This window comes from Euphorbia lathyris, chromosome 7 (assembly GCF_963576675.1).
Source record: "Euphorbia lathyris chromosome 7, ddEupLath1.1, whole genome shotgun sequence".
NCBI lineage: Eukaryota > Viridiplantae > Streptophyta > Magnoliopsida > Malpighiales > Euphorbiaceae > Euphorbia > Euphorbia lathyris.
In genome coordinates this window covers 82,065,581-82,076,846 of record NC_088916.1, presented here as the reverse complement: position 1 = coordinate 82,076,846, position 11,266 = coordinate 82,065,581, and the positions used below count along the sequence as shown (strand labels likewise).

The window sequence follows — 11,266 nt, the reverse complement described above, 5'->3', positions numbered from 1 at the left end:
TACACTTTTTAACATCAGTAACCACTCAATTTTAACCAACTCCTTAAAATGACCGTTAATGACCTCAAAATGAAAATATTCAAGAATTAAAATTATTCAGAACGATATTTACCATGAAACCACATTTTTTATTTTCCAAAATCACATTTTTTGGAGCTTTCTCTCTCTAAAAATTTGTTTTCTCTCTCCTAACCAAACAATACCTAAATGATCTCAAAACGAAAATTTTCAAGGATTAAAGTTCCTTAGAATATCATTAACTCTTCGAATGTTTTGTGTTGAGGTCGTCAACAGTTATTTTGAGGTGTTGAGTAGCCGCCGGTGTTAAAAAGTGTAAAGTTCGGTGACTATACTGTTAAGAATTGAAGTTCAGTGATCATAATGTTAAAATGGTAAAGTTCAGTGGCCATGGGTGTAATTTACCCATTATCATTCCTACAAAAAGACACATAATTAAATGACGAAATTGTCCCTCATCCCTAAATTTAGCATTTTCTAGTTGATTCCTTTTTTTTTTTCAAACTGAAACGGCTAGTCATAAACCAAGGAGTTACGAATAGAAGTGTCAGACTCGTGAGGTTGTATTTGTCCACGTGTGCTTCATGCAATTGGAAGCTGTCAGACCTAATATGGTAATATATTTTTTTGGTCGGACCTAATATGGTAATATGTTTACTACTTTTGGACTTATTTAAAGTGAATTACTATGCCCAACCTCAAATTCCCACCCCTAGTTCCGTGAAAAGACCGAAATACCCTTTAGACAATTTTCAGAATTCTCAAATCCTCTCAAACAACCTAAACTTTCTTTAATCTAATCCGGACTAATTTATCAACAAAAACATGGATCGGTAAAGGAAAGGGGCCTATGATACATATTTCCGTTTGATTTTGATGTTTTTTGGACGTTTTTTTACATCGGATTTTGCTGTTATTCAAAATCAGAATCGGGTCATGGGGCGTGTGGAGATCACGCCGTCACCTCTGGTGCGGCGTATGAACATCACGCCTCACCACAGGTGACGGCGTGATATTCATACGTCGTCACATGTGGTGAGGCGTGATGTTCATACGCCCTCATAATGGTGACGGCGTGATGCCCATACGCCCGTGTAAATTTAGTTTAACTAAATTTTTATATTGTAAATTTAATTTGTTTAAGTTTAGTTGTTGTAAATTTTATTTTGTTTAACTAAATTTTTATTTTGCTAATTTATTTTGTTAATTTTAGTTAATATTTATTCATGAACTTATATTATTGTTACGGGTTTTAATTAAAATTCTATGTTATTTACAGGTTTTAATTAAAATTCTGTAGTTTGAACACGTAACAGGTATTTACGGGTTTAATTGAATAGCGGACTAATTTTTTTTGCCCTCCCGACACGCGGGTGTGTGGCTATTACGCCGCACCATGAGGTCGGGCGTGTGGCTATCACGCCTCACCGTGTGGTCGGACGTGATGGCCACACGCCACACCGTGTGGTCGGGCGTGATAGCTACACGCCCGACCACAAGGTGAGGCGTGTGGCTATCACGCCCGACCACACCGTGAGGCGTGATAGCCACACGTCCGTGTGTCGGGAAGGCAAAAAAAAGAGGCTTTTTCCATCCAAAACCAATGAAAGGGCATTTTCGTCCTTTCACGGGGCTAGGGGTGGGAATTTGTGGCTAAGTATAACAACACCCTATTTAAATTATAGAGATAAGGTACCAAAATAGGCCTAAGGTTTTTAGAGAAGTACCAATTTAGGCTCAATGTTCAAAATAGTGCCAATATAGACTTAACGTTTACAACATAATATCAATTTAGGCTTAACGTTTATAATATAGCATCAATTTAGACCTCACGTACAAAATAGCACCAATATAGGCTTAACGTTTACAAAATAATACGAATTTAAGCTTAACGTTTACAAAATATATCCAATTTAAATTAAACGTCACAATTAAATTAACCATATTATATTCTTTTCCTATTAACTTTATATGTTATATTTTTATTTAGTTCTATTTTCTTATTTATTATATTAATTAGTTTTCTTGCCCATTAAAACCTTATATTTGTTTTTCATCGACCATTCCATGACTTCTAAATTTCATGGTTATGTAATATATGCAAACTAAAAGTAATTGAATATCCATAATATTTTGAACACTAGTTAAAATAATATTGATACATGTCAGTGTTCGAAATATTGTGGATATTCAATTACTTTTAGTTTGCATATATTACATGAGCAATGAAATTTAGTAGTCATGAAATCATTTATGAAAAACAAATATAAGATTTTAATGGGCAAGAGTACTAATTAATTGTATTATATAAATAAAAATGTAGAACTAAATAAAAAGATAGCATATAAAGTTAATAGGGAAAGAATATAATATGATTAATTTAATTATGACGTTTAGCTTAAATTGTATATATTTTGTAAAACGTGAAGCTTAAATTCGTAATATTTTGTAAACGTTAAGTCTATATTGGTGTTATTTTGTACGCGAGGCCTAAATTGATGCTATATTGTAAACTTTAAGCCTAAATTGATATTATGTTGTAACCGTTAAGCCTATATTGGTGCTATTTTGAATGTTAAGCCTAAATTGGTACTTCCTTAAAAACCTTAGGCCTATTTTGGTGTCTTATCCCTTTAAATTAGGCCTAATACATAAATAACCCCCTGAACTTGTCCAAATATTACAACTGTCCCCCTCAACTTTCAATTGTAACAACTTACCTCTTAAACTTGTCCAATTGTAAAACATAACCCCAAATTGGGAATTTTTTTATCCCGTATTTGAAGCAACCGTAAAAACGTTTTCCCGGATTCGTATCATGCCAAAGATCTGATTATCACACTCCACGAGCGTTGCAACTTTTGTATTTCACATGTTTCTTCAATTGCAGTCAATGTCAGCAATTTGAGGTTATATTTTACAATTAGACAAGTTTAAGAGGTTATGTTTTATAATTAGACAAGTTTAAGGGGTAAGTTGTTATAATTGAAAGTTGGAGGGGATAATTGCTATATTTGGATAAATTCAGGGGTTATTTGTGTATTAGGCCTTTAAATTATAGTATCAATTCTCACTTTTGTTTGCTTCTTTAAGGTGGAAATATGACAACTAAGCACAACTTTTCTTTTTATATATAAAAATGATGACTCAGCCATTCAGTTACAAACTCAGACAATAGTTTGGAATTATTTAGGGTGGAAGGATAACATGTGAAAATACCTTAGATCTCGTTTCCTACATGGAATGCTCATTATAACAGATGTCCATTATCATGTTTGGTTAGTATATCATTTTTTATCGTAATGGAATTACAAATACATCATTCAATTTTTTTTTATAAATTGATGTAACGAATGTTACAAACAAAGTAGGTTTGAATCCTCATTACAATTAACTCTTGTATTTTTATTATTAATGGAGAAATATAGAAAAACATGAAAACATAAAAACTAAAAAAAATAAAAAAGAAAGAGAAAAATGTGAAAAAACAAAAACCGAGAAAAAATGAAAAACGGAAAATGGAGAAAAACATGAAAACGAGAAAAACGGGGAAAAACGAAAAATGAACAAAAAATGGGAAAAAACATGAAACACGAAAAAAAATGGAAAAATGCGAAAAAAACAAGCAATACACAAAACCATGAAAATTGCATTTAACTAATATAAACATACATATTTATTGATAACTTCATTTTATCAAATTTTATTCAAATTTGTCAACCAAATGTGGTAATGAAATCATTATTCTATTTCATTACATTACACATTTGATTACATTGCATTACAACGTACCAAATGGACTCTTAACGTTTACAGTCAGAAGCAATTTTACGACTAACGTCAAAATGATGCAATTTTACTCTGGCAATCAACAACAATTTTACCCCTAACAATTGTCAAGTTGGGTTAATTTTAGAAATAATTCATCAAACTATCTTCTGGGTCATGAATCTTGTCATCTACACTTCACATGTGGGTCATCTTATCACTCATTAGTGACAAGTCATAAAAATATGATTAGACGTGAAAAAAAATTAAAAAATTAAATAAAAAAAATACTATCTGTTTTACGAGCTGGACAAAAAAAATTCAAAATATTTTGTCGAATTAATAAATATTAACCTCCAATTCTATTATTAAATCACAGAAAATATGATTTTTTTTTTAAACGAACTGATATGCATTTGGTGTAGAATAAGGAACAAAATATGTGTCTTACAATAATGTCTGAAATTGACCAAACTTGTCAATATTATGGGTAAAAGTGCTCTTCGCTGCCAATGTTAGGAGTAAAATTTCACCATTTTAGATGTTAGGGGTAAAATTATTCATGACCGTAAACATTATGTGTATTTTTGTACATTATTTCTAGAGTTAATTAAAACACAACGATTTGAAGCAAGTAAAAATATTGACACTGGTTTTACAAATTAAATAAACTATAAATATTTTTTGAAAAATAAATAAATAATAGTATGACATTTAATTGCAAACTGCACAAATAGGGATATAAACGAGATGGGGATCCGCCTTGATGGATATTCTCCGATCAGAATCCCTACGGGATGGGGATGGAAATTATTTTTTCCCCTGGTTCTTGTGCCCGTCCTTGATATTGTCTCCACGGGGATCCCCACGGATTTCCCGATTAACATTTATTATATACATTGTGATTCTTTTTAGGGCTTAAAGCATTATTTGGTCCCTGACCTATCCAAAATTGTGTCATTTGGGCTCTGACCTATTATTTGGTCACATTTGGCCCTTGACCTATCCAATTTGGTGAAATTTCACCCAATTTGTATGAATACTTAACGGAATTGTTATCTCATTGATAACTAACGATATTTTGACACTTAAACTTGAAACGTGATATTTCTTAAAGTTTTTTTTCCACATTATGTGGAAATAATTAATTAGATTAAAAAAGGAAAAAAGAAATCCTAAACCAAAATCCATTAAGTTCAAGTGTAAAAATATCGTTACTTATCAATGAGATAATGATTCGGTTAAGTTTGAATCCAAATTGAGTAAAAGTTCATCAATTTGAGATAGATCAGGTGCCAAATGTGACCAAATAATAGGTCAGGGGCCAAATGATAAAATTTTGGATAGATCAGGGGCCAAATAATACTTTAAACCTTCTTTTTAGAGTTGTTAAGTTAGGTAAATTTTATTCTTTCTTTCCATCGCTTAACTCTAATTTAATCTTATTATGTTAATTGTCAAGAAGATTAAAAACAATAGAATAATTATATATATATATATATATATATTGATATCTTTCTTTCTGTAATCCGTCACTTGGCTATTTCCGATCACCTGAAACAACAACAATCGTCAGAAAAGAGGCCGAAGGTCCAGCGCACCCTCTCTAATGCTTAACTCGGAAGAATACTTGAGGAAGTATTAAGTAACTTGAAAGCAATTGAGTGAGAAAGATTGTATGTGATTACATACCTTTAGTTTTGATTCTCAGGCTATTTATAGACAACAAAGTGTGTACCTGGACACGTGACAACGTTTGAGTGGTCTTCGGATCCTATCTTTCCGTTTCGTGTTAAATATGAGTTGGGGGAGCGTGCCTTTGGGATCCAGAGTGACTATTTGTTTAAATAACACATTAAATATTTTAAATATAATTGATGTTTTGGAAGGTCCGATGTAACCGTTAAATAACAGTCAAATAATCATTTTCAAATTTTTAATAAGATAGGGCTAAAATTGACTTGAAAATGTTAGAATTAAATTTAGACAATTTTAAACGTTAAGGACAAATCTACACTTCGAAAACGTTGACAGTTGAGAACAAATTTATCCTAACGTCTAAATTTGTATAATTTTACCTCTAACATAAGTAGCCAAGAGCAATTTTACCCATAATGTTGGTAAATTTGGTCAATTTCAGACATCATTATCAAACACGTATATCAATTAGTTCTAAGAAAAAAAAAGAATTACATTTTTTTTATTATTTAGTAATAGAATTAGATATCAATATTTTAAATTCGACGAAATATTTGAATTTTTTTTACAATTTGTATGAAATACAATACAATTTTCTATTTGTTCATCTCTATTCATGTGTTTGTGATATGTTACTAATTGGTGATAAAATGACGCACACATGAAGTGGAGACGATAAAATTCGTTATTGAGAAGACAGTTTAATGAATTATTTCTCAAATTGATCCAATTTGCTAACGTTAGAGATAAAATTACTCTTAACTGTCAATATGAAAAATAATATTACTCATGACTGTCAATGTTTGGAGAATTTTTACATCTTATCCTTTTTAGTTTATTTACATTTCATTTTCTATGTAATTTATCTTCTCTATGAAAATAAAATTTTCACCACTTTTATAACTTTTAAAATTTTGATTTGTTATTAACTTTAATAAATAATTATGTGATTATTTTACTTTTATGAAAATCTAACAGAATGATCTCACCTGACAATTATCGTGTTTCGTGTCAAAATCGTGTTATCTCATATTTATGTTCCATATGGTTTTATATGTTATAAATGCTAGAAAAATGATTTTCGTGTCAATCGTGTCGTGTCAGTCGGGTTGGCTCTGTAATCGTGTTTTCGTGTCAGAAATTGCCACCTCTCACAATGAAACAGAGTCAAAATGCAGAGATCTTCCGCGGGACTTCCCAACGGACAGGTGTTTCCAACACCGGATGTCTGTAATAAGGTCTCCAAAATGCAAGTGCAACAACGAAGAAAATACAATACCAATTCGTCGGTATAGTTCAATTCGTACATTTCTACAAAGTGAAGCCGGAATTTATGAACTTCTTCGATCCCGAATCCCCCAATTACAGAACAATATGACATTATAAATCAACTTACAGATACAAAGAGGATTAGTTTACAGTTTGCTAGTTCTTTTTGAGAGGCTTCCCATGGCCTTCACTTTCTCCTTTAGAACAAACTTCTGCACTTTACCGGTTGAAGTTTTCGGCAAATCATCGAAAACGACAGATCGAGGCGCCATATAATGAGGCAACCGATCTCTGCAGTACTTGATGATTTCGTCCGCAGCTGCATTATGTCCTTCCTTCAATTTCACAAATGCACATGGAGTTTCTCCCCAATGCTCGTCCGGTCGTCCTACAACAGCTGCCTCGAGAACAGCTGGATGACTAAACAGCACGGATTCAACTTCAATCGTGCTGATATTTTCGCCACCGGAGATTATAATGTCCTTCGAACGGTCCCTTAGTTCTATGTATCCGTCGGAGTGTCTCACCCCCAAATCCCCACTCCTAAACCACCCGCCACCGAATGCTTCTTCGGTTGCTTTCGTGTTTTTCAAATATCCATTCATCACAGTGTTGCCTCGGAACATAACTTCACCCATGGTTTTCGCGTCTGGCGGGACGCTCTTCATTGTAACGGGATCTTTTATATCAACTTCCTCCATACCAAGATGCTGCAGACCCTGGCGAGCTTTGATCTTCGCTTGTGCATCACGTGGGAGGGAATCCCATTCGGGTTTCCAAGTGCAGATTGTCCCTGGACCGTACGTTTCTGTCAATCCATACGAATGCATCACATTAAATCCTAGTTCTTCCATCCCGAAAAGTACCTGAGATGGCGGTGGGGCACCCCCTGTCATCACTATAACCTTCCCCGGAAGAGCCTTTCGGACACCAGCTGGTGCATTTATTATAGTATTCAAAACTGTTGGCGCACCGCCCATGTGTGTAACCTTGTACCGCACAATGCTGTCGAATATTGCATCAGCTGACACACTTCGTAGACAGATATTCGTGCCGCCTTGAGCAGCCACGGCCCAGGTGAGGCACCAACCGTTGCAATGAAACATAGGAACACACCATAGATATACCGGCATTGAGCCCATCTCGTTAAGAAGAATAGCTGCGAAGGAATTCAGATACGCCCCTCTATGGCTATAAATCACGCCTTTCGGGCTTGAAGTTGTGCCTGAGGTGTAATTAAGCGAGATAGGATCCCATTCATCGTTTGGTCGTTTTACCTCGAAGTCAGGCTTTCCCGACGCCAGAAGGCTCTCGTACTCCAAGTTCCCAGGAATGGAGACAGCAACTGGCTGATCAAACTCCTGTATTAAGACAAGATGGGGAACTTTGGCCCCGGTTTTCGATAGAATTTCGAGTGCCCCCGAAACAATTTGGAGATACTGGTGATCCACGAACATGATTTTCGCCTCTGAATGTTTCAATAACACAGCCACCATTGATGAATCATGCCTTATGTTGAGTGTACAAAGAACTGCCCCGGCCATCGGAACACCAAAATGCAGCTCGTACATTGCCGGAATATTTGGAGCCAATGCAGCAACCTGCTTATATTTAAAGCTGCAATTAGCAGTTAATCTACAGAAAAATAAACAATCTGTTATAACTTATAACCATCCTGGACAACTTTTTTTTTAAAAAAAAAAAGCGAAAGGAAGATCAAATAACAAGCAAATCTTCTAACTAAAATAAGTGTCCATTTGATTCTCCTTTTTGAAGCTCATTGTTATTGTTTTACTCCACACGGTAAGTGTAGAAGTGTTTAGTTAGGATTTAAAAACAAATGTTAATCGCTATTTCGAAAGAAAAATCAGATAATACCTATTAGCTACCAACAACAGCAAACAACGAACAATAGATGATACCAACAACAAACTGTAAACAACAACTAAATCAAATAGGATTAAGTGTTTGGTTAGGATTAGTAAATCGGTTACCAATAACAATGAACAACAACAGTTGAACAAACAAGCTCTAATTCTCCGTGTAGTTTTCCTTTTTGTAGCTCATTTTTGTTGTTTTACTCGAGTAGATGTATAAGTCTTTGGTTAGAATTGAAAATAACTGCTCATAGCTATGAAGCACCGACTCGGGTGCGGACACGGGTGCGGACACGGCAAACGGCATTTTTAGAAAATATGAGACACGGGTCCGGCGGGACACGCCAAATTCTATATAATTAATTATATATATTAGATATAAAATATATATAAAAAAAAAACTTGCTAAATCACAAAACAAATCGAAGAAGGAAGAAAAAGAAGCTCTAAGCGTTTATAATCGCGATACACAGGTGAGAATTAGACGTAGTTTAGGTTTTTTTTTTGTCAAATTTTGTAATTGAACCATAGGTTTTAAAAGATTTAAAAAAAAAACCCTAAACTTTTACATATTTTCACCATTAGTCGAGTCCCCGCCGTGTCCCCCCGAGTCCCCACCGTGTCCCGCCGAGTCCCTACCGTGTCACTGCCGAGTCCCGTTCGTGTCCCTGCCGAGTCCCATCCGTGTCCCATGTCACCGTTGTGTCCCCGCTGAGTCTCGCCGTGTCCCGCCGAGTCCCCGGGCGAGTCCGACACGGCCACGGCGACCCGGGGAAGAGTCCGTGCTTCATAGGCTCATAGCTATTTTGAAAGAAAAATCAGCAAGCATTTATCATGTGCCAAACATGTCCTATTTATCATAAATTTTCATCAAGTGGATCAGCTATATTTCTTCATGCTAATTAATCATGGACTCCCCTTTGAACTTTCAAAAGTTCCAAATGACCCGTACTCTTGTCTAATTGCTTTCGATAACCTCATATTCTTATCCAATTGCATTCAATAACTCCAAGACTTTAACTGCCCCGTGAATTTTTAAAAGTTTCTAACCTTTTGTTTATTTGACTTTTTTTTTGACATTGGTGGAGCGTCTCCCATTTTTTGGGTCCAACGGGAGTTATTGAATGCAATTGGACAAAAGTACAAGGTCATTTGAAACTTTTAAAAGTTCAAGGGAGCAGTTGAAATTTTGAACTAAATACACGGGCAACATATGTATTAGGCCTAAATCATAGCTTATCATTAGTCACCACCATAATATAACCTTTTCTTTCCACATGTAAAGTTATAAGTGATGGCGATGGGGATCGGAAATAGAAAAAGAGTGACTGAGAACTATCAGTAAGGTGGATTTCTAATACATGTAAATGTGTTTTAAAGATGTGAGGTCCAAGGTGTTGGATCTGTGGCAAAGCGGATAATATCTGCATGATACAATTGGTATATATTGCTCTTCACATATGAGTAAAAAGCGGCTCTAAGGATAGTGGATTTCTATTTCTAATACATGTAAACACGTTTTAAATCCAAGATGGTGGATTTGGGCTACACAAATTGACTCACTCAGCTCATCTTATATTCTTGGCTTAATACATTTGTTGCCCGTTATACATGGTCCAAAACTTCAACGGTCTCCCTTAACTTTCAAAGTTCCAAATGACACTCTATTTTTATCTAATTGCATTCAATAACCCTCTATTTTTATCCAATTACATTACGTAACCCCTATTTTTATCCAATTATATTCAACAACCCCTATTCTTATCCATTTGCATTCAATAGCTCCAAAACTTCAACTTTATTTTTTCATTTTCTTTTTGACACATGACTAACACTTTTGACCAATCGTATCTCTCATTTTCTACATCAACAAATACTAAAAAAAAAAAAAAAGCCGCCCGGTCGCACTACGCGTCCCCGCTGAGCGAGGGTCCTGGGACTCCCCAAGGGTGTACTGGGGGCAAGCCTTACCTTGCCAATTTATTTGGTAAGAGGCCGCTCCTAAGACTCGAACCCGTGACCTCTTGGTCACACGACAACAACGTTTACATCAACAAATACTATTGAGAATTAATAGGTTATTGAAAACAATTGCACAAAAATAAGGGTTCAATAGAACTTTTGAAAGTTCAGGGCTACCAAAGAATTGCATATGTGAGATTTCTGATACCAATGACACTTGAATTCCAACAAATTTAACAAGATAATCAAGCTGAAATTGAAAAAACCTCCCTGCTCTGCAACAACTTCAATGCATAAAAGGGCAAAACAAAATCAAGACAACCTCAGATTTGGGGGAATTCAAGCCAAAATTGATCAAACACACAAAAAGTTCTCTCGATTTTCAGATAATAACGAAAACAAGATTAGAAAAAGAGCGAGTGAAAAGTAAATTACCACATCCCCACGGGAAATTCCGAGGTGAGAAAGAGCAGAAGCAAGCCTGAGACATCTCTGGTGAGTCTCTGCCCAAGTAAATTTGACGCCACCGTAGACGACGGAGATATTATCCCGGTAAACAATCGCCGATCGTTCTAGGAAACTGATTGGAGTGAGAGGGACGTAGTTAGCTGAGCACTTGACCGTACCCTCCATTTCCTGAATTACCGGATTTGTTTAGTCGGATAAGTTGAATG

The 11,266-nt window shown here is 35.1% G+C and overlaps 1 protein-coding gene across 2 annotated transcripts; it reads right to left on the bottom strand.

Annotated features, from left to right (window-relative positions):
- Positions 1 to 6,738: 6,738 nt before the first annotated feature.
- Positions 6,739 to 11,266, bottom strand: LOC136235202 (butanoate--CoA ligase AAE1). 2 transcript variants are annotated; one of them, XM_066024761.1, is made up of 2 exons: positions 11,028 to 11,266; positions 6,739 to 8,354 (listed from the first exon to the last, which is right to left on the bottom strand). In XM_066024761.1, exons 1-2 carry the CDS (start codon positions 11,223 to 11,225, stop codon positions 6,900 to 6,902), a joined length of 1,653 nt encoding a protein of 550 aa, XP_065880833.1. In that variant the 5' UTR covers positions 11,226 to 11,266; the 3' UTR covers positions 6,739 to 6,899. The 2 variants fall into 2 exon arrangements, with proteins under 2 accessions (XP_065880833.1, XP_065880834.1); XM_066024762.1 differs by having other exon boundaries at positions 6,739 to 8,388; positions 11,028 to 11,165.

Coding starts and splice junctions, on each gene's coding strand:
- LOC136235202 (XM_066024761.1), bottom strand. CDS start 11,225: ATGGAGGGTACGGTCAAGTGCTCAGCTAACTACGTCCCTCTCACTCCA. Junction 8,355..11,027: donor GAATTTCCCGTGGGGATGTG/GTAATTTACTTT, acceptor AAATATAAGCAG/GTTGCTGCATTGGCTCCAAA.